This window comes from Oryza glaberrima, chromosome 4 (assembly GCF_000147395.1).
Source record: "Oryza glaberrima chromosome 4, OglaRS2, whole genome shotgun sequence".
In the NCBI taxonomy this organism is placed as follows: Eukaryota; Viridiplantae; Streptophyta; class Magnoliopsida; order Poales; family Poaceae; genus Oryza; species Oryza glaberrima.
In genome coordinates, this window is record NC_068329.1 from 21,773,583 (window position 1) to 21,796,271 (window position 22,689).

A 22,689-nucleotide genomic window follows, 5' to 3' on the forward strand; every position below is an offset into this window, starting at 1 on the left:
GGGCCGGTGTCGGCGGCGGGGGCAAACGGCGGATCCAGCGGCGGGGAGCCGCCGGAGACAGGGAAGACGGCGGGGCGGGGGAACTCGCGCCGTCCGTTGGGAAGGGAGGAAGAGGGGGTAGGGGAGGAGGCCGGCCGGGGGGAGGGGAGGGGAGGGGAGGAGAGGAGGGGGGCTAGCCGGCGCCGTTGACCCCTTCCGGCCAGCCGGCGAGTCCGGGCGACGGCACGGCGGGCGGCGGCGCGTGGGGCGGCGGCGCATGGGGCGGCGCACGCGCAAGAGAAGGCGGCGGCGGCCTGGAATGACAAGGGGGAGGGAGAGGGGTTAGGGTTAGATATGCCAACACGAATCTTAAAGCGATCCAATGGTCCAGAATTCGCATGATTTGTGAGGTGTTTTTCTGTCAAATGCCATGTAGATATTAATTTAAACATACATATATCTAGATTCGTAGTGTTAGGATATATCATATCTCGTATTAACTTTGGAATGAAGTACAGTAAAAAAAACTTTGGAACGAAGTAGCAGTTGTTCTCCAAATTACTGTAGCAATATCCTCTTTGCTAGCTTCAAACAGAAAAAAAGGGAGCAAACAATCATTAATATCTTGTCCAGTTTCTCCTCTACGAAGCTCAAAGATGATCTCTCGGTCCTTGTTTATCTCCGAATGTTGTTTTCCTCCAAAATTTCTGTCCTTTCCTCATATGACATCCAAAGAGCCGTACTGATTTTTGTACAGAGATTTCATAGACCCCAAATATTGGACACTTGTAAGTTGTAACGCAAGCACCAGGCTTGCATTTAATCTTTCTCGAGGAATTTGTGCAATTCTTCTCAGAGGAGGGATTGAGACATATACTTGTCCAAATAGAATGAGACAAAACACTTATTCAATATCTATATATTTATTCAGATTATTTGGATTGGGCATGAATTATTGTCCCATCTGGCCGTTCAGCATGTCCATTTCAATGGCAACCCACAACAGGTTGGAATTTCAGTTGCCATTCACCTATAGAAACCTGATGCCTAACTATACGCTAACTCTCTCCACGGCAGTCAGTCGGAACAAAAAAAATGACCGTCCTGCCATTTTTGTTACACATGGCACTGCCATGCGCTTACCGGCGGAAAGAGTGGGCTGGTAACTTCAACAGCCACGGAAGCGACTGTTTATCTACCTATTGCCGTGGGGTTTCTTCTTGTTCGTTGCTTTTTCCCGTTTGTGATGCCAGCTTCACAATGTCTTCAACGAGGATCTTTCCATCTGTTAGGCATAGAAAGAGAACCAGAAAACTGTTAGGCATAGAAAGAGAACCAGAAAAAGGCTTAGAATGCACAATGATGAACATGGACATTTATCTTTCAGCGCAGTAGGTAGAGAAGCTGAGTGGAACCTTTGTCTTTAGAAAGATTGCTAATAAGCTCTTGGACGCCTTCCTTCCCTATAGTGTCTTTGAGATAATTTGCTGCAGCTGCTACCTCGTCAGGGGTAACTTTGCCATCACGGTCACTGCAATGAGATCATGTTATTCATGAGCAAGGCAAATCCAACAAACGGAAGGTCCAGTCCTTGGTTAGTTACCCACAACGTGTATTGAGACCATTATCCCTCAATGATCTAGTGATCAATTATTATGCTTTAGCCATCTTAATTGAAGTTTTGTAGAGCTCAGGTATGCACCATAGGGTTAGCATGTTGTAAGTCCTAACCAGGCAACCTCCCAGCCTACCTTAAGATTAAGTGATTCATGACAATTTACGCACATGCAGGTAGCATTTACCTATCAAGCAGCTGCCAGCGGTTGCCTATTCGTGCATCAACATCATCAATCTCTTTCTCTAATTTCTGAAGCATTGCATCAACCTGAAATGCAGCGAAACAGTACGTCAACAAATAGTTGCTATTTACTAAAGATCAAGACAAGAAAACAACACATCTAATGTCTGTATTACACATTCCACACAGAAACAAATTCAACAGAACAATAGAGAATTTACATCCATCAAGGAAAATCCTTAAATTAGTAAATGCAGAACAAAGGCATGCAATTGGCCAAGTGCATGCTGTAACCACCATTCATAGAGAAAGAAGCTAGAAGCCAGTTGATAAACAGACATAAAGCAACACCAGAATTAGAGCTCATAATTCATGAGTGAACCACTGATTAGTGATGACCTAGTTGAATCCAGGTTAGTATCAAGCTGGAGTACAAAAAGCAGATTACTGGCATTTGTATATTTTATTTGAGAATCTTCTAAGATCCTAAGATAGTAGTGAAACTAACTAGAGACTGAATAATTGATCACAAATTGCCTTTTGCCTGTGGGTGTGGGCATTATTCTCAACCAACACAAGTTTTCATAGCTGAGTGCTTTGTGTGCCAGCAATCAGTTCCTCTACTTTCACACCTTCCCACCTTCCCAGCAGTTAGTTATCTATTTGTAATTACTATCACACGATTATCTTGAGTTTAGGGATGTTTCAAAGTAATTTTAAAAGAGGCAGATAAAGTAGTGGTTTAAATGCAGAAAAGAATTCCTTACCCTCTCTATTAATGCTGAAGAGACCTTTTCTCCTGCAGCTATCTCTGCAGCATGGTCTGATTCCTCTCTTGCAGCCTTGTATGCTCTCCTAGCTTCTTCTTCACCTTCTGTACCCTCCTTTTCCAGCATGGTGTTATATAGTTCTATCTGTGTTCCACAAGAGTGGAGACCATCCAATATTATCATATGCAAACTGAAAGCACATAATATTAACTGCAACTTCAACTCATACCTCTTTATTGACAAGATTCAGAAACTCTTGACGTTCCTTGGCAACAGACTGCAGTAGAAGATGGAAAAAAAAGGTGAAACAGAATATTAATGGTTTAATGTAGCTTACTCTAGAAAAGCAAGGAATATAGCTTAATGCTAGGATCATACAGAAGCAGATGCAAGCACGGCCAATGCTTGGCTGATATCACAAAGCTGCTCCTTCCTGTCATGCTCAACTTTTGCTTTCTTTAGTTCCTTTTCTTCCCTAGCAGTAGGCTCAGTCATTTCTTTCAAAGCCACATCTTCTTCAGTTGCCTTTGGTACCTCAAGTTTTGCCTTGTCTTCTTTCTCTTGCCTTTTCTCCTCTTCCTGAATATCATTCAATATGTAGAAGCATTAACAACAACGGATAATTGACAACATAGTTGGATTATCAAATAGAGGAACTGAGAGAACTTGTAGAATCCACCAAATCATCAAAACCTAATTATAACTACAGTTACACGGGGGAATTACATATTTACACATTAATTGGGCTTGGGCAACCAAGGAATATTGAAAGCCACAAATTGGTAGCTAATCACATCAAGATTCAAACTGTACTGCATTGCTAAACAATATAACCAAGGATTTATGCAAGATGGAGTCTCATCATTTTTATCTCATGCTTTTTCTACAGGATGGCATTGCCCATAATTTCAAGTTCCAATACATCTAATTGTGAGACGCTAGCGCATCAGTTATCATTTTTCTGTATTTCAAAGTAAAACCATCAATCAAAACAACAAATTGTTGACAAGCTATGGGTCGTCACCCTGAACTTCTATTCATATCTAACTTCAGAAGTACTTTCAAACTAGGAGTAAGGTAGATACTTCATTGCAGCTGGGGACTTGGTGATACAGCCAATAAGGACATATTGTGTCAGGTAGGCATACCCAGTGGCAGATACATTAAATGAGATACGGAATTTAATCAAATCAAAATTTCAGTACCTTGATAAGTTCTTCCTGCATTTCCAGGAATTCCAATTTCCGCTTCCTGTCGGACACAGAATCTTCTGAAGGAAGAACCGTCCCAACAGTATCTACAACTTCATCTGGAAGAGAAGATAATGTTGCTACAACAGCCTCCTCGGGCTTCATTTTCCCAGACATGGTAAAAGCTCTGGAAGTATTTCAAACACAACTGAGAACTTGAATAGATGAACTGAACCCAAGGGCAACTATCACCAAAAATCCAGAATTACCTTGATAGTATTAGAAGAGATGATGGCACAGAATGATTAAGTGACAAATCCAACCAGTCTCTGAGCTGAACATTAAAATTAAATGTTTAAATTCTTACATAACTGAAACATTTTTAGATAATTTGATATTAATTTAACATAGCTGAAATACTGATACAGTTCCTGCAAAGAAATGTGCCTTAAATCACTACAGAGAACTAAAATCATCTTCTACAACAGTTCTAGGAAGTTTTTAATTGCTGTGTCAATATGCATTGACACAATTTAGCAAACAAAGCATTGGACAAAGAAGCACAAAGCATGGTGCCCAATTGACCTTTTCTCTTTCAATAGAGTAACAGTACCAGTTCTACTAACACACTTAGAATATATGGTTATAAAAAAAGTGCAATAGATAACTGGGTTAGTCATAAGTAAAAACGAAAAAATCACAGGGAATATACCGGAACTATTTTAAACTGGAAATACAATAAAAGTATATAAAAAGCATCCAACAAAAGGGATCTGATGTGCTGTATTTACTACCATTACCTACTCATCAATGCAGATGTCCCACCAACAATTTCAAGGCAAACAAACCTGATTTTGCATCTCCTCTGTTGACAACAAACCAAGATGGCCACGTTCTCGACATGCTTGTCGAAGCTCCTCCTCAGAAAGAGACTCCACGCCCTCAGCCTGGATCATCTTATCATCATTCTTTATTCTGCAAATAAAGATATAAAAGAGTTACTACGGTTAACTACCCAAAAAAATGTTTGCATAAGAACATGACGCTGTTTTCAAACTTGAAAGAGGATCGATTTTGGTGTAACATTAACTGTTCCTCTGTGATTCATCATGGCGCCATTATTTTACAACCGTACACTAGAGAAGATTTTACTCTGGACACATTGTTCTCAATTTCAGATGATGCAGTGAGAACTACAAAACCGCTCAAAAGTTAAATCTCTATTTGTCTTTCTGGAAAATTTTCAATTGCCTGTTGATCTTCTAAGATGTAAAATGGCCAAAACAGTATTAGATGTGTCAAAAACAAAAACGTATACAATGTTGAAGATTAATTAGCACTCAAGTTGAATTGGAGATTTGTAAAAGGATCATTCTACATCATCCACCATGTATTTTTTTCTCATCATCTAACTATCTGACATCTATATGTGCACACAGCATCTACATCAGAAAGCAACCGGTGGGCATACTCTTGCAATTTCTTCCGAAGCATGAATGTCAGGTAGTGGTCTGTACCAAAAGGTTGGATCCCCATATATTTACACATATTTACCAACCGTGCTCTGCAGGCAAAAAAGGACTGATCAGAAAGATGTGAAAACCAAGGGCTAGGGCTAAGCTAGATGTTCAAGATACATCAACCTGTTCATGTTATCCAAAGTCAGTTCATCATTAAACAGCTTTGCAAAGCTCAAAATTTCTTCATTTGAGACATGTCCACCTTTCCTAACCTAGTTACAAAGTTAAGAATAGATTACTAGGAAATCAATAAAACAAACACTTAATGATCTATGTATTCAACTTGAGGTAACAAACAAAACATGTATGAACCCGAAACCTTGTTCAAAAATTCATCCAGATCTTCAGCTGTCTGTTTCATTTCTCCACTACGTGACGTCTGCACTTCCTTTGCCATTTCTTTTGCAGTATCTTGTAAAAATCTTGCATATTCCATCCTTGCTTTCAATTTCCTTTTCAATGCCTCCTGCACGTATCAAAAAAAAAAAAATGTTGACCTGAGTCAATCTGTTTGTATTTAGCAAATACAGTGGCAAGATATCATAACATGTCTTGGTCAGTACCTCTTCCTTCATCTTGTCCTGGAAAGTCGATGGCAACATGTTAGGGAACATCTTGAGGAAGACTGGTAGTAAAAATTCCATGAAGGGAACAATGATGAACACAGCAAAAGGTACAAGCCTAAACAAATCAGCTGTTGTGCGTGTAAGCTGTTGCCTCTCTCTTCTTGTTAGGCTCTTTCCACCAGCAAGTTTCACTAACAATCTAGATGAAATCCTAACATCTGCCAACAGCAGCTTAGTTCCCAACCAATAATGCTGCAGTGTAGAAACAAACTCATCCTTCCAATGCTTCAATTTTGCAGCCCAGTCAGCCCTTCGATTCACAAGATAAATATAAATCAAAACATTGGATATGAATGTATAATCCATGGAAAGGGGCAAGACAGCAATTGCAAATATACTTCAATATACTGAAGGGAACTGAGACCTGCTCATTGAAGCAACAGCACGCAGAGCAGGTCCAATACCTAGAAGTATTGACCAAAATTTATGTATGATTGACTGGTCAGACTTTTGTACTTCCTGCACCAGCTTAGCTTTAGCTTTAGCTTTTGCAGTGCTTAAGCCTTCCACCGCCTGATCACACTCTTCTGGGGATGCCTCCTTTTTCCCCTGATTCTGGTTCTGGTTCTCGCTCCGCTCGTCCAGAATACCAACTTTAGGCTGCCCAGCAGTGCTTGATGTTGGGCGTACTGACTGTAGGAAATACCTGGCTCCCAAGGGGAAACCAAAAGTCTGTGGTTTAGATTCATAAGAAGCAAGTGAAGCACCACGAGTTGGGTGACACAGGATACTAAGGCCCAAAAGTCCTTGTTTCCTTAAGATGTATTGTGCCTTCTCATGGTTTGATTCTCTTGAGTTTTGAGATGCAGTGCTTTGCTCAACTTCACATCCAAACTTTTCTTGCCCAAAAGTAGAAATAGATGAATGTCGTAATAAAACAGGGATATTAGTATGCTCCAGAGCATACTTTCTTCTCCTAATGATCGCCCTCGAGGCCATTTTTGGTTGCTTCTTCCTTTTCTCAAGAGAATGTCAGGGTTATGCCTTTCTGGGTAGAACCCTGAAATACAAGAAACCTATAGTTATGGGCATTGATGCATCTGAATAACACATTTAAGTGCGACAAGAATGAAATGTAACAAATTTTTCATCAACCTAAAAGCATAGTGTCATAATATTTCACAAACAGCAGTACTAATTCCAAAACTCCTTCTATTTTTATGTCTGACAGTCAGCATTGTCTAACTGCTGCTAAATCACTAGCCATACTTCAACCAGTAAATGCATATTCCACATACATAGAAGTCCTCGCATGAATCAACATCTCCAAAGAACTTTACAAAATGAATCTAGAAAGCAGTGCTCGCAGAAACACTAGCCTGTGAAGGAGTTTCAACAGTTCCATGGTTGCCAGGTGACTATACATCTAGAACACCAAGTTTATACAATAACTAAAGCATCATAAGAAAAAGGGAAAATAAAACCGAGCTATAATTATTTGGCAGGTACGTGTTTGTTTTATGTCACTAGAGCCAGTTGATTAACAGTATATTTGGTATGATGTCAATGTGCCCAGTAGTTGCCCACCCAATCCAAACCATCTAAAGCCATGTCATATGTGGATGGATTTCAGATATCTGATAAGGCCGAAGGACTAATCGCATCTGATATAGGACGCCGCCACCGAACAAATCAAACCCCAATCAAAACCATCCAAAATGCCATTCGCCCCGGAGGCGCACTCGCGCGCCGCCCACGAGCTCTCCTGCGGCGGGCGATCCGCGCCGCCAAAATCACCAGCCAGGACAGGAGCCAAACGGAAACAACAGGGAGGTTTACCACCGGAGCACGAAGAGCGGCGCACCTCGAGAAGGGACGATGGCGCAGCAGCGGTCAACCAGCCGCCAAGCGGAGAAGGGAGACTGGGGGGGAGGGGACGTGCGCGCTCACCGGGGCTCTGGCGGCGGATCGGCCGCGCGGTGGAACCCGTCGCGTCGAGCCGCGTCGTGCGTGCGTGGGATCCGGCGGGGGCGAGGGGCTCCGCGGGAGGAGTGGGGGAGCAGAGAGCCGCGGGGCGCTCGCGGTTTTGCAGGAAGGAAGGAAGGAGGCGGAGGCAGAGGCAGCGGGTGGGGTGGAGTGGAGTGTGCGGAACGAACCAAGTCACCAACTGCTGGAGACGTTGCCGATTTGGGGAGGAGAGCAACTGGACGGTATAATTCGGGGAATCAGGAGCTGAGTGGTGGCATATGGAGAGATCGGGGATCGGTGGTGGGTTCAGGCTGTTGGGCCGAATGTTAACCGTGGCCAGTGGGCTCTCGTGCTGGACTGCAGGGTTTGGGTTCCCCTACCTGCACGATAATCGGGCCTTTTCATCAAATTAAAAAAAATATGAGTAAATTTCACAAAACTATATATACTTCGATCAAATCATCACAAAACTACAAATTTAACAACAAAATTTCTCACAGAACTACAGATTTAAGGTGGAGTATCGTAAAACTATAGAATTAGTAATAAAATTATCACAAAACTATAGGTTTAGTGATAATTTAATCACAAAACTTGCACGTGTATAACTCAAACATAACACTAGTGCTAAGAATTTAAACTCTAAAATATGTAGTTTTATAATAACTTTGTTATTAAATCTGTAGTTTTGCGATACTCCACCTTAAATATGTAGTTTTATGATAAATTTAGTGCTAAATATCTATTTTTGTGATACATCACTATAAATCTGTAGTTTTGTGATAATTTGATCAATAGTTTTATAAATTTTAATCAATATATATATAATTTCATATTATTGATAAATTTCATTTGATATTTTCACTTTTCATCACGGTAACCGCACGGCTAACGTAGTTATCGGGGCATAAAAGTACCCTTCATCCCTGATAAGGCAAGACCCACGTCCTCGATTGGCGAGTTCAGGTAAAGTCATATTTGAACATCTCCTGATTGCTGAAAGAGCAAATTGAGCAGGTTAGAGCTATTGCACGGGGTGCGACGACGACGAGCTTGGTAACAATAACGCTCTTCTCCTTTTCGTTTTGGTTGCTCATATGTAGTTGTCGTGGTTGCACTCATATATTATGTCAAAGATACTTGAGATCCTAAATGGCTTGTCGTGGTAAAAACAAAGCCACGTGATATGTATGACTTTCCTCCTACAGAGGAAGAAGAAAATGATCCATCGTTAACAAAAAAGTCTACTTCTAAAGCATGCCAAGAGAACTAAGATATCACAGTGGCACTGAATGAAAGTAGAATCGATGATGATATTGTCATGGTTTTGGACAGAAATGGAGTTGAGAGTGAAACTGTCGAAGCAGATCCGATAACGCATTCTGAAGAACAAAATAATGAAGAAGAGGAAGAAGATTCTGATAAAGATGAAGAAGATTCTGAAAGTGACGGCGCTGAGTATATGGATACAGATGATGACAATAACACAGAAAGTGATGAAGATACATATGATAGTTAATATACAATTTTTTTCAGGTTTATGCAAATTTAGACTTACTAAAATAGTTGATTAATTCTTATTACATATCTAAACTCTTTTGCTCAGTACACTCGTACCATATGTAAGCAATATACATGTGGTATTTTTTATGGAGGAGCTAGAGCTCATCAGCCATCACCAGATTTTGCACTAGTCGATAATTTTGTATATGTGTGATGGCTCATAAACAATTCAGATATGCCAAAATGACTTGCACTAAAGAAAATTAGTACAAAGTTTAGTATAAAAATTAAGTTGAACTAGCCATTGGATGGGCATGTGCGATCCAAAAACAAAAATTGCAGATCTATAAGGGATGCTCAGATCGAAGTAGCCATTGCTCCTCAAGCAACTGGACCGTTCGGGTTCACTGCCTGCTAATCAGAGAGGAAATTTGAGACAAAGAGGACAAGGAACATATGCATCTGAGATCAACAAACTAGCACTACTATTTCCCATTTTCCCATCAACAAACTCAGCGTAACTATTCCCCATTTTCCCACCAATGGGATAGTTGCCGTCAGCCAAGAGGAACATAGAGATCTCGATGAGAGAACAAATGGGACTTACCCATTCTCGCGCTGCTGCAAGTCGAGCTCGCTACACTCCTTGCAGCACTCCCGGTCATGGGGCTGAGCTCACTGGCCGTTCTCCAGCTCCCAACACATACTACCACAACACTGCAGGGGTGGTGGCTTAGAGCTTAGTGGAGGACAACCGGGCTGTTGACCTCCTAGTTCACACAAGTACTATAAAAGATTAAGAGAACCTCATTTAGAAGATTTATTTTGGCCAGTTGGTCAACAACCTTACCTATACATCCTGGTGGTCGTGTGTTCGAAACTTGCCAAGCCTTATCTACTGCTATTTTTTTCTTTATTTTAATTGCCTTGTAAATTGTAATCATTTTTTGTGATAACCATCTCATCACTAATAATAATTTTAGCGATGATAAAATATGGCATCACTAATTAAAAATTAAAAAATGATAATATGCCAATTCATCACGATCAACCCGTCACTGTTTTTAGGTTTTTTGATGACTTAACATTTTATCACGGATTGAGCACAGTAGTAGTGAGAGAAGATTAAATCATCACAGTTCACTCGTCACTGTTGGTATAATTAGTGGTTAGCTACCAGGTTATCACATTTTTTTAATAAAATAGTGGCAACACTATGACTTATCACAATTGAGATATCACTGACGATGTGTTTTGTGATGACAAAATATTTTCTCACTAGTTATAGGTGAAATAGTGATGGAAAATAGTTTCCCACTAGTTGTACATGAAAATAGTGACAACAAGATAGTTTGTCACTATAAAACCACTTATTAGTGAGGAAGTAAGGTTTCATCACTAGCGTTCGTCACTAGTGGGCCAATTCCTTGTGGTGTTGGCAGAGTATGGAAAGCTTTAGGCGAAGCCTTTCCCTACCTCTAGCTGGTATCAACGAAGCCAACAATTGTGGGAACCGGTTTTCCTTCTTGGAGAATGGAGACATTATCGTGGTGTTTCTATCTTCCTTCAAATGAGAACCTGGTTCTGGTTTTTCCAAACAAGCGATGATAGCGCCATTGCCATTATTTTCCTTGGAGATGTTGCTTAGAAGGTCATACTCCTCGTTTGGTACTTGCCGTCTTTGTGAGGTCGGTCATCAAGGCTGAGGCCCTTCATAAGAATTTAGGACTTGTCTCAGGTTTCAGTTTATCCTAAGTTGTAGTGACATCGACCCAGTTATCAGGTTGGGTGCTCTATATGGGTTTTAACCAACTGGGTTGTGGTAAGGTTTTCGGTCCTAATTTTTTTTCGCGATAAATAGGCCCAATTCTCTTCTTTCTAATGAAAAGCACCCTTTTCACTTTGAGATTTGCCTTTATAAAAAATTAGCCACGACACACTGAATATTTGTGAGTAACTATTTGTAAAATGCGCACTGCAGTGGATTAATAATTTTCATAGGCCATCCAAACCAGGACTTTTGCGTGATTCAAATCGACCTGTAAGTCGCTATCCTTTGGACTCAATTGCGTCTTATCCTCGATCTATCCTCGGCATGATTTGGCTGTTGTGACAAAAATGATTTGGCACGGGATGGGATCAATGAGGGTCCTTTAAGAGTAAGGATAATAATAGAGCTCACTTTCTACTATTAGCCAATTTTAAAGCCAACACATATAATAGTATAGCCAACTACTAGCTCCAATTCATCTATAACCAATCTAATAACTCATTCATACAATAGTTACATACTACACTATTAATATCTTAGTCCCACCTGTCATACACACACTGTGTCTTGGAGTCCGTGCTACAGCTGGCTATAAATCTATAGCCCTTATTTATCTGCTTAAAATATATTTGTAGCTGGCTTATAGCACCTGCTCTAATTTGCATGATTTGGCTGCTGTCGACAAAATGATTTGTCACGGGACGCTGGGATCAACGACATGCAGACGATGTAACCTTGCGATTTTGTATCTTGAACATCAGAGACCGACCTGGCGTTCTTTTTTTTTTTTTTTTTTTTTTTGCGGGGACCGACCTGGCGTTCTTGTGAGCAATAGAGCCAAATCACTTTAATCTTGTCTTACTGTGTATTCAAAACAACTAAACACTTGTTAAAATACACCGTTATTGATGTTCAAGATACAAAATCCAACGCATTCAGCTAAGCTTGACACATCTAAACACAGCATCAGCCATCAGGACAATGCACAGCACTAGTGAAGTGTAACCATACCGCTACACGTTTAACTACACATCTCGCGGTTACTCCCTGGCGACGACGACCACCTGCTTGCCGACGTTGCGGCCGGAGAAGAGCCCGATGAGCGCGGCCGGCGCGTTCTCCAGCCCTTCGGCGACGTCCTCCACGTACCCGATCTTCCCCTCCTTCACATACCGCGCGGCCTTCTCCTCGTACTCCCTGTACCTGGCGTAGTGGTCGGACACGATGAACCCTTCGATCCGGAGCCGCTTCGTGACGATGGCCGTCAGGTTGTGGACGGGGTCGGGGTGCTCCAGGTTGTACTGCGAGATCATCCCGCAGGCAGCGACGCGGCCGCGCACCCGCATGTTGAGCAGCACGGCGTCCAGCATCGCGCCGCCCACGTTCTCGAAGTAGATGTCGATCCCTTCCGGGAAGCACCGCTTCAGGGCCGCGCTCAGGTCACTCTCCTTCTTGTAGTTGAAGGCGTCGTCGAAGCCGAACTTCTCCCTGAGCAGCCTCACCTTGTCGTCGGAGCCGGCGCTCCCGACGACGTAGCAGCCCATGAGCTTGGCGAACTGTCCCACCAGCTGCCCCACGGCGCCCGACGCGGCGGAGACGTACACCCTCTCGCCTTCCCTTGGCGCGCATATCTCGTAGAACCCGACGTACGCCGTGAAGCCCGCCATGCCTGAAACAGATTATGAAATTAATTAATCGTCGGCCATGGATGCTGATCTGCTAATCAATCGCGGCATGCATGGTTCAATTCGTACCGAGGAGGCCGGTGTAGTAGGAGAGCGGCAGGTCGGGATGGCGGATGGCGAAGAGGGCCCTGCTGGGATCCTTGATGAGGCTGTACTCCTCCCATCCCGTCATTCCCCACACGAGGTCGCCGGCTTTGAACCCCGGGTGGCTCGAGTCCACCACCTTCCCGACGCCATAGCCGGTGATAGCCTGTCCACACCACAGTACACATCACGAGCATCATCAGAACAAGAAATTAACAAACTTTTCCCCATGAAAAAAGTACGCGTTTAATTACAGAGTTAAATCAAACTGAAGATCAAAATTCAGAGAGCAGCATACCTCGCCGACGACGAAAGCGTCGACGTAAGAGCCGTCATGGCTGGACATGCGGCCGCGCATGTAGGGGTCGCAGGACAGGTACAGGTTCTTCACGAGGACGGCGCCGTCCGTGCCCTCGGGCACCCTGGACGGCGCGGCGCCCGTCGCGGCGACGAGCTCCATGTCGGACTCCTTGGGGAACCCCGTCACGTGGTTCCTCAGCACGATCTTCTTGTTCGTCGCTGCCATCTTTGGTCTCTCCAAATTTCAGATTTCCCTGCTCTCGAACTCTCCGTCTGTGGCCGGTGGTGCGGGTCGTTTGCTCTTCGAGATTGCTCTGCGATGTGAGGATTGGGTTGGGACTTGGGGTGGCACTGCCCCCGCGTTATATAGGGGGACCACGAAAAGGGATTCGTTTTGTGAACACGTCCACATCGTCGTGTGTACCTGGTTCGCCTAAACGCGTATGAGACGTTGCTGGGCCCGCCCGTCCAGTGGACGATCGGGAGTCGAGTCTCGACTTTGGTTACTCCAGCTTTCCATGTGTGTGACGACACCGTACGTGTAGCACGTTGACGGTTGACGGCTTGACGTTATGCGCCTCTAGAACGTGGCTTAATTTACGGGGGCATGTTGGCCTGTTGGGTCTATTTTCGCTGCAGCAAATTGTTGGATTGGGATTGGGATATTATCTGTACTTCCTCGGTCTCAAGTATAAGATCCTGTTTGGATCATTTAGGCTGCGTTCTGTGGGATATGTTCCTAACTCCTATTTCTTGTTTTATACGCGCACGTGTTTTAAACTGTTAAATGGTATGTTTTTTTTGTAAAAAATTTCTATACGAAAGTTGCTTGAAAAATCATATTAATCCATTTTTGAAAAAAAGGCTAAAACTTAATTAATCACGCGCTAAACACTGCTTTGTTTTGCGTGCTAGGAGGGAGGGTTTCCAAACACAGCCTTAGGCCTAAGACTAAAATTAGTCCCTGAGTAAAAACTTTAGTCCATACTGTTTGGATCCAGGGACTAAAAGGTACTCAAAGGCACGTGTATCGAGGGAGAGAGAGGTTGTCACTTTAATTCCGGTAAGTACCTCCAAGAGGGACTAATGGATTTTAGTCCCAATATGCACTTTTAGTCCTTTTTAGTCACTCCTGTTTGGATTCTTAGGAACTAAGAGGGACAGAAATGGAGAGACTAATGGATTAGTCCCATGAACCAAACAGGGTCTAAGTATTTTTAAACTTCAACATAGTTTTTTTTAAGATGATACCTTGACTAACAATATCAATAAATATAAGATGTTCTAAGTAAAAAGAATTGTATTGTATTATAATAGTTTGTTTAATGATAAATCGAGTAACATCAATTTTATATCATTGTTTTTTTTATTTTTTGTTATTAAAAGTCAAAGTTTAAAAATGTTTAAAACTAGGAAGAAGTACGAATTATCCCCCTGAACAATTGCGACAGTATGAATTACCCCCCCCCCAAACCACAAAACCAGACATATTATACCCTCAACTATTCATACTGAACATATAACCCCCTCATTGTTTTTGACCGGTTTTGACTTCAACTTGTACACGTGGCGCCAACGTGGCAATCCAGTCAGAAAAAAAGTAACCGTTGGGGCCCACCTGTCATAACCCTTCATCAACCCAATCCCCTCCTCTCTCTCTCTCTGTCTCGCCCACGCGCTCGGACGGCTAGTAGCGGAGGAGGCGCACACTCTCGGACGACCGGCGGCGGAGGCGGAGCTCGTCCGAAAGTCCGGCTGCGGAGGCGGAGATCGCCCGCGTGGCCGGCGGCGGAGGCGGAGCTTGCCTCAGTTGCCTGGGAGTCCGGCGGCGGAGGCAGAGATTGCCCAAGCGGCACTTGTATGAGGAGCACTTGTACGACAAGGACACCGGCAACTGCACTGCCGGCGTCGACTTCCACAAGTGCGGCCACTTCGTCTTCATAGTTAGGCTCAACTTCACCAAGATCGGCTGCGCCCGCGCCGAGTGCTTCAACGGCAGCGTCTTCATCACATGCAACTACTACAAAGACGAGGAGCAGCCGGCTGCCCGTCTTACCTACTCCTAGTTGCATGATATGCTCTTCTTCTTCTCTCTCATCAACACCGTACTTGCTGCCTGCCTGCCTGCCTCATGTACATACAGCTGCCCGAACCACCGCCGCCGCCGCCTTCTTCGCCCGGACCGCCGTCGCCGCCTTCTCAGCCCAACCACCGTCGCTGCATTGGAAAGTATAGGGAATCGGAAGAGAAGGAGAGGGGAAAAGGATGAGCGGCGGCCGCGGCCCTCCTGTGCAGCTCCATCTCGTGCGTCGCCGTCGTGGACGCGGCCACCGACACCGCCCTCCGCTCCCGCCAGGACGCCCTCCGCCTCGAGTGCGACTCCCTCCGCCGCGACGCCGCGCTCCTGCCACACCCGCCCCCGCCGCGCCCATCGCCCGCTCTCCGCCATGCCTGCCGCCCGCCTCGCCCATTGCCGGCCACCTAGTTGCCGCTCCTGGCGACATCTGAGAGAGAGAGATTGAGAGGAAGGGAAAGGGGAAAGAGAGAGATGGGTCCCACCATGTTTTATTTGTTTTTAGCTGACAAGCGGGTCCCATATCTTTTTTATTTGTTTTGCTGACTGGAGTGCCATGTATGCATCCACGTAGGATCAAAACTGCCCTGGATCGATATAGGGAGGTAATTCATCCGGTTTGTAAAGTTTAGGGTTAAAAATAACTGGTATTAGAGTTGAGGGGGTAACTCGAACGACCGCGATTGTTTAGGGGGGTAATTCGTACTTTTTCCTTAAAACTATGAAAGAAAATGTTTATATGTGGGGACGGATGAAGTAGCTTTTTTTAAGAGAAAGGCTGACGCCCAGCTTTTATTAAAAAGCATGAGAGTTCATACAACAAAAGACATGAAGTAGCTTTTTTCCATCGTGAATCTCATGGAGATGTATACGTCACTGCAGGCGTCCCGTTGTGCGCGCGCCAGCCAGGCCAACTTTGCATTCTCCCACACGTGCGCGGTTGCGCACGGTGTCCTCGCTGGCGGATGCAACGGGACACGGCTGACGACCGAGTACCGATTGTGACTCGAGTAAAAGATCGGTGGAGGAAAACGCCACAGCTTTCGGAAAAGTTGGAAGCGATGCATACAGGCATACAGCACACTGGGGCTGTTTGATTCGTATCTGTGTCAGCCTAGCCGCACACGGCTCACCGCTCACACATCCCGATCGCCACGTACGAAGCCGTGTGTGCTGTGCTGTGTGGCTCGCCGTCGCCGCTGCCCCGTTGCTTTGCCCGTCCAGACCTTTGGACGCGTCAACAGATAGCGTTGTGTTGCATTGCTGCCCAAGTTCTCGTACACGCCACGACACGAGAATTAATCGCAGGAATCATGATGCTGCACAGTTATTTTCTACCGCGACCAATTTTTTTAGAGGATCTACCGCGAGAGCACAGCTGCAGCGTTGCAATGTGTGGAGATGTACGGAAGAAGCCCAAAGTTTGCTGGGCTGTACGGAAAATAAGAGCTACTCCAGCTTTAAAGCGGCCGGCGCAGTCAGCCGGTACGAGATCGAAAATTGACACGAACCGCGAGTCCGCAACCCATCGTGATATTGTGGAGGTGGAGGCCTTGGAAACACCAACGGGCCGCTGCAATTTCGGCTCGGCTGGCAGTGGCCTCGTCAGCGGCTATATTGCCTTGACTAGAACATATATGTTTGAAATTTGAGTAGAACTCGGTTTAAAAACATAAAAAAACTGAGATTCGTGCAGTCATGTAATTTTGGAATGCTGGATATGCTTTTAAGATTCGTGCAGAACCCCCTTAACCCTAGCTCCTCTCCTCCTCTCGTTCCCCACGCGCCCTCTTATCCCTCGCCACGCCACCGCCCGCCTGGTCGGCTGGCCGAAAGATGTCAACGGCACCAGCGAGGCCCTCCTGTCCGTCCCCTTCCCCCTCTCTCTACTCTTCTTTCCTTAAGCCAATGGCGGCGAGTTGTCCCTGCGCCACCATCTTCCCCGTCTCCACCTCCTCCTAACGGCCCTTCCGCTCAGCCCCCGTCGCCTACACCGACCTACCGCCAACTTCCGACCCTACGGCTTTGGCGGCAGCTTCGCCACTGCCTCGCTGCTCGCTCGATCCGTCGCCACCGCTGGGCTGCCGCCTACCACAACCATCCCTTTAAAGTTGATGAACTCCCACTTCCACCCCCACCTTCAATCCGGGACCCTAACCCGTAAGGTCCTTTGTCAGAGTATAGGGTGTCGTTGGTGTCAGAGTTGGAGAAAAAGGCCTAGAGCACGAATCGTGAAGCTCATCCAATAGTCTAAAACCTATAAGATTTAAAGATGAATTTTTCTTAAGGTTAGCAATTCCTTTTTTTTTTTGGAAGATCCAGCTGGGTGCCGGCATTATATTCATAGGAGGAGAAAACAAAAGGTTCTATATACAAGGTTAGCGGTTTGCGCTTTAAAAGGAAAAGAAACTAAGGCAATAATCTCTTGATATGCTTTGCACCGCCCATACCAAGTTCTGGCCTCTCGTATGATCCCTTCGACAGTCTGCCAGGTGCCAAGTGGCAGTTCTTCTCGTCGGAAGATAGTCACGCAATTGTAAGAGATCATACTGATTTGAATCCCATTTTGTTGCAACTTGTTTGCAGCCTAATTGTAATCACATCTGTTGATTCATCCACCGTGATCATAATTTATAGGAAGAAAACATCTTTCATCTACAGGTCATGCATAAAGCATTCCATCATCCACAGTATCGATTTTGCCGAAGTTAACGTGTATAATACAAAAGAATTGCGTGATCACCAAAAACTGTATGACCAAACGAACCGAAACACCTCGTTGATCTAATCAAACACCTTCGGAACCACTAGGCACGGCGATGTACTTGGCCGGCCGGTTGGATCGAATTCTCTCTCACGGCTTCCACTTGGACGGCGGCGGCGGCGTGGCCGGGAACATGGGCGGCACGGCGGAGAACATGGTGTTCTTGTCGACGGCGGTGACGCCCGCACCGCGGCCGCTGTTGGTGAGGGCGACGAGGGCGGCCACGAGGCCGGCGTTGCCCACCAACGTCGGCTCGTTCTGCGCGTAGGTGAGGCGCGCGTCCTTGAACTGGTCGTTCTTGTCCGGCCCGCCGACCATGGCGCCGACGAGCACGTTCGGGTCGGCCCCCTTGGTGTCCCTCCACTTGTACCCGCCGGTGCACGAGTACTTGATGCCGTTGTGCGGCGTCGACGCCCCCCTGTGGTGCAGCCGCCGCGGGTACTTCTTGCCGTACCCCACCACGTAGCTCATCTTCTTCGGGTTGTCCCCAAGAATGTAGTTCACCTGCACATGTACATCGCCGTCGTCAGCAAAACAACTTCCAATTGATGCATGCATTGTGAAAATCTGTGATCGATCGTCGATTACACGTACCTGAGACCTGGCGAAGGAGCGGAGATCGTCGACGGTCATGAAGTAGGGGCCGCAGTACCAGCCGGGGACGTTGACGGACTCCATGTAGTCGGCGTAGAGCGCGGCGAGGAAGGAGTTGGCGACGGTGTACTGCAGCGGCTGGCCCTTCCCGTGGTTGAACTGCGCGAGCCCACCCTTGGTGAAGTTGAAGGCGCCGAAGCGCGGGAAGTAGGTGCACATGTTCATGCTGGTGGTGTTGTGGTACCCGATGAGCGACTCCTCGTAGGGGTAACCCGGGTTGAGGAACATGCGGAGCCGCGACAGCAGCAGCTCGGCGCCCGGCAGCTTGTTGTCCCAGCTGAAGACGGAGAAGTCGAGGATGCTGTAGAAGGCCTTGGCGTTCTTGGGCAGCCGCGGGTCGGTGGCGAAGGTGATGTAGGTGTTGTTCCCCGTGGCGTAGTACATCCACGCCGCGCTCCACATGTACTCGTCCCAGTAGCTGGTGGAGTTGTAGTAGTACTCGATGTACTGGTTGCCGCGGGAGTACGGGGTGCGGCGGCCGCTGCTGCGCGCGAACTTGTACACGGCGGCCGCGCCGTTCACGAGCTTCTTGGAGTAGGCGGCGTTGTCGCGGAACACGATGGAGGCCGCCGCGAGCGCCGCCGCCATCTCACCGCCGAGGTCCGGCGCCGAGCCGGCCGTCTGGACGGGGCGTGGGTACGCCATGTCCTCCGGCCGGTTCCAGCAGTAGTGGTCGTCCGGCTGGGTGCCGTTGATCTTCGCAATGCCCACCTGCAGGAGCATGCATGCACCGTTCAGACCTAGTATGCTTGATTTGACATCATTTTCTTTTTCACTTAATACTGATAACTTCAAATGTTTTTACATAATTTTCCTGGTGGATCAACCCAGAGTAAGAGAATGTGAATCAAAGTTTTACCACTGCATCTTTCATTGTATGCCAAAATGTAGTTCTGAGAGATCGAGACAGATCGACCACTCCTAAGTTTTAATTATATTATTGTTCAGCACATGCAGATGATTGGGTGATGAACCTTATTCTACTGGAGCCCATGTGATAAGAGTCAAAGGTTGTTAGGCGTGCCAATCAATTACTGATGGAATAGATTGCTCGGCATGTAATACTGTAATTGACAGAACTGACCAGTTTGCTCACTACGACCTTATTTCAGAAACTTACTTTACTGCTGTAGTAAGAAACAGTATGCTTCTCTGCATTTATAAATTCTACGGTCTTCCAGCTATGATTACAGCAGAAAAGAACCAAGATAGTAACAATGCACCAAAATTTTCACAGATCAAATATTTCTTCCAAGATTCATAATGAAATATATTCAGAATTGGGACTTTGAGCAAGTACCTGGCTATAGACTTTGTCAATGGTGGAAGCAGAGGAGTTGAAGGTGAGGAGCAGGTAGTCGGTGCCCCACTTGATGAGCTCCCTCACATGGTCATACTCCCCTACCGCCTTGTACTTGGCGCTGTACTCGATCACTGACCAGCTGAGCATTGTCATGGAGAAGGCCAAGGGGAAATGGAACTTGATGTTGTCGCCGGCGTCGTAGTAGCCGCCGACGAGCCCGCCCTTGACGTCCGTCAGATCGGAGCCATCCGACAGGCCGGAGTTGCCGCGCCATTTGATGCCGTTGTTCTTCGGGAGCCGGCCGGCTGTCAGAGCAGAGAACGAGACATGGCCAAAATTGTTCGTCAGAGAAAGAAGGGCTGCATTCATCAGTGCACGTTTCAAACTGAATTTTGAGCATGGAAGTCAGAATCGGATGACTAGTAGTACTGTAGTGTAAGCTCAAGATCTACAAGTGCAGAGTATCTGTCAAGATCCAGAAGCAGATCATGCGGCGAGATCTACAGGTACACTAGTATTGCAGAGGAGTACTTCGTGCCGCGTTAAAGAATGGATCAATTGGCTGTCCTACATGTGCACGAACGTGCGTGAGACGCCAAATTGCCAAGACTCCAAGCCAAAGCGCAGCTGGATTTTTGGGAGATTTCTCTCCACATCAGAGTGTCACTTTCTGCAAAGCTGTGGGACTATGAACAGTAGCACAGAACATTCCATTTGTGGGGTTGCAGTTGTGCACAGCTCAACTGAACTGATTAAAACTAACTAGTGCTACTACTCGCCTGTAGATTTGTACTTGCTCGATCCTCTCTCCTCGGGATCAACACATAATCATGCAGCTAATATCACGGGTCAAAAGTTCAAAACTCAGTAAACCTAAGGAAATTCAAGGCAACATACTTCTACTCATTTTGAGCAAATCCGTCTGCAGATTCAGAAGCTCTAACACAAATGGCAAATGCGATGAGATCTCTACTGATCAAAGTCAAAAGATTCTTGTTTTGGCAAAGGTTTCCATCCTAGTTAGTTAATTAACTAACGCACAAACAGAGGATCATATCACAGGATGGAGGGGGGACTGACATTTCTGGGCGTTGAAGAAGAGGAGGGCCTTGTGGAGGGCGTCGGTGTACTGGTCGGGGGGAGGGGCGTGGGGCTTCTTCTTGGGGATGGACTTGGCGATGATGACGGGGAGGCCGATGAGGATGAAGGCGGCGAGGAGGGTCCAGAGGACCCACCAGAGGAGCTTGCGCTTGACGACGACGCAGCCGAGGTCGACGTACTTGTCCTTCTTCTTGGCCTCCGGCGGGCCGAGCAGCCAGCTCTGCTGCGTCTCGTCCAGCTGGTGCTGCCGCGCCGACAGCGCGCCGCGGTCCAGGTCCATGTTGCGGCTGTGGTCGTCCTCCGCCGCGCCGTCCGCGGCGATCTCGAACGACCCGCCCCAGTGGTTCGCCGAGTACATGGCTGCGGCTGCGGCTGCGGCGGTGGGCTTGGCTCGCCCCGCGGCTGCGGGTGGCTTAGCTGGTGGGTCGATCGGTCGATCAGCGCATGAAACGCGGGTGCTATTCTTGGGGCGGTGGTGGCGAGGTGCGGTGGCTTTGGGTGGGGGCGTTTTGAAGGGGGAGAGAGAGCGGGCGGTGGTTGACTTGGGTGGCGCACCCGGACTGGCGCGCGCGCGTGACACTGTGCCGTTATAAGCGGGTGGCGCGGTAGCCATATATATTACTCTCACCATTAATTTTAAATGTATGACGCCGTTGATTTTTCGACCAATATTTGATCATTCGTTTTATTTAAAATTTTTGTGTAAATATGAAAAAATTTATGTCATGATCAATGAACATTTGATGACGAATCAAGTCATAATAAAATAAATAATAATTATATAAATTTTTTGAATAAGACGAATAGTCAAACGTTAAATAAAAAGTCAACGGCGCCATACATTAAAATATGAAGGTAGTACAATTTTTGTTTCTTAATCAAACTATTTTAACTTTAATTAGGTTTAGAGAAAAAAAATTAGCAGCATATATAACATCAAATTATTTTCATCAAATTCAACATTAAATATACTTTGATGAAATATTGGTTTTGTGTTAAAAAATTATTATATTTTTCTACATATTTAATCAAACATAAAAAAATGATTAGAAAAAAAATTTAAAATGACTAATAATATGAGACGGAGGGAGTAACACTTTTTTTGGATGTGGAAATGTTTTTGCAAATAGTTAGATGAACAGATCAAACCAAAGTAAATGCAAGTTTTCAAATGTAAGTTATTTTGACTTTTTTCTTAGTCAAACCTTTTAAAGAAATTTGATCAGGTTTATTGAAAAGATTAGCAACATCTACAACACAAATTTAGTTTCATCATACGTAACATTGAATATTTTTGTCATATTATGTTTGTTTTGTGTTAAAAATATCGTTAGATTTTTCTATAAATTTGATTGAATTTTAAAAAATTAACTAGAAAAAAGATCAAACCGATCTATAATTGGAACGGGGATATGGCTGTGTTTAGTTCCTTCCAAAGTTGGAAGTTTGGATTGAAATTGATATGATATGATTGAAAAGTTGTATGTATATGACAGGTTGATGTGATGAAAAAAGTTAGAAGTATGGATCTAAGGGCCTGTTTGGCACAGCTCCAGCTTGGAGGTGGAGGTCAGACAAACAGTTTCAGCTCCACCAAAACTGTGAGTGGAGTTAAGTGGACCTCTCTCACAAAATGTACTAGAGTTGTGAAGCTGGGTG

The 22,689-nt window shown here is 45.5% G+C and overlaps 3 protein-coding genes across 4 annotated transcripts; all 3 read right to left on the reverse strand.

The window, feature by feature from the left end:
- Positions 1-883: 883 nt before the first annotated feature.
- On the reverse strand, positions 884-8,011 carry LOC127771152 (uncharacterized). 2 transcript variants are annotated; one of them, XM_052296989.1, is made up of 15 exons: positions 7,774-8,011; positions 6,248-6,883; positions 5,821-6,133; positions 5,577-5,723; positions 5,381-5,469; positions 5,209-5,301; positions 4,586-4,712; positions 4,007-4,071; positions 3,753-3,924; positions 2,926-3,126; positions 2,777-2,824; positions 2,545-2,691; positions 1,782-1,864; positions 1,395-1,510; positions 884-1,264 (listed from the first exon to the last, which is right to left on the reverse strand). In XM_052296989.1, the coding sequence occupies exons 2-15, from the start codon at positions 6,820-6,822 to the stop codon at positions 1,179-1,181; spliced, it is 2,262 nt and encodes a 753-aa protein (XP_052152949.1). In that variant the 5' UTR covers positions 6,823-6,883; positions 7,774-8,011; the 3' UTR covers positions 884-1,178. The 2 variants fall into 2 exon arrangements, with proteins under 2 accessions (XP_052152949.1, XP_052152948.1); XM_052296988.1 differs by having other exon boundaries at positions 7,688-8,011.
- Positions 8,012-11,907: 3,896 nt separating this feature from the next.
- LOC127769282 (2-alkenal reductase (NADP(+)-dependent)-like) lies at positions 11,908-13,463 on the reverse strand. Its single transcript, XM_052294815.1, has 3 exons — positions 13,133-13,463; positions 12,820-13,000; positions 11,908-12,734 (listed from the first exon to the last, which is right to left on the reverse strand). Exons 1-3 carry the CDS (start codon positions 13,358-13,360, stop codon positions 12,106-12,108), a joined length of 1,038 nt encoding a protein of 345 aa, XP_052150775.1. The 5' UTR covers positions 13,361-13,463; the 3' UTR covers positions 11,908-12,105.
- A 4,351-nt stretch (positions 13,464-17,814) lies between these two features.
- Positions 17,815-21,592, reverse strand: LOC127769284 (endoglucanase 12). Its single transcript, XM_052294817.1, has 4 exons — positions 21,010-21,592; positions 19,927-20,234; positions 18,567-19,337; positions 17,815-18,476 (listed from the first exon to the last, which is right to left on the reverse strand). Exons 1-4 carry the CDS (start codon positions 21,386-21,388, stop codon positions 18,063-18,065), a joined length of 1,872 nt encoding a protein of 623 aa, XP_052150777.1. The 5' UTR covers positions 21,389-21,592; the 3' UTR covers positions 17,815-18,062.
- Positions 21,593-22,689: the final 1,097 nt, after the last annotated feature.

Coding starts and splice junctions, on each gene's coding strand:
- LOC127769282 (XM_052294815.1), bottom strand. CDS start 13,360: ATGGCAGCGACGAACAAGAAGATCGTGCTGAGGAACCACGTGACGGGG. Junction 13,001..13,132: donor ACGCTTTCGTCGTCGGCGAG/GTATGCTGCTCT, acceptor TGGTGTGGACAG/GCTATCACCGGCTATGGCGT. Junction 12,735..12,819: donor CTACTACACCGGCCTCCTCG/GTACGAATTGAA, acceptor AATCTGTTTCAG/GCATGGCGGGCTTCACGGCG.
- LOC127771152 (XM_052296989.1), bottom strand. CDS start 6,822: ATGGCCTCGAGGGCGATCATTAGGAGAAGAAAGTATGCTCTGGAGCAT. Junction 6,134..6,247: donor GCTGTTGCTTCAATGAGCAG/GTCTCAGTTCCC, acceptor TGTGAATCGAAG/GGCTGACTGGGCTGCAAAAT. Junction 1,511..1,781: donor CGCTGGCAGCTGCTTGATAG/GTAAATGCTACC, acceptor ATCTCATTGCAG/TGACCGTGATGGCAAAGTTA.
- LOC127769284 (XM_052294817.1), bottom strand. CDS start 21,388: ATGTACTCGGCGAACCACTGGGGCGGGTCGTTCGAGATCGCCGCGGAC. Junction 19,338..19,926: donor TTGACAAAGTCTATAGCCAG/GTACTTGCTCAA, acceptor ATGCTCCTGCAG/GTGGGCATTGCGAAGATCAA. Junction 18,477..18,566: donor GCTCCTTCGCCAGGTCTCAG/GTACGTGTAATC, acceptor GTACATGTGCAG/GTGAACTACATTCTTGGGGA.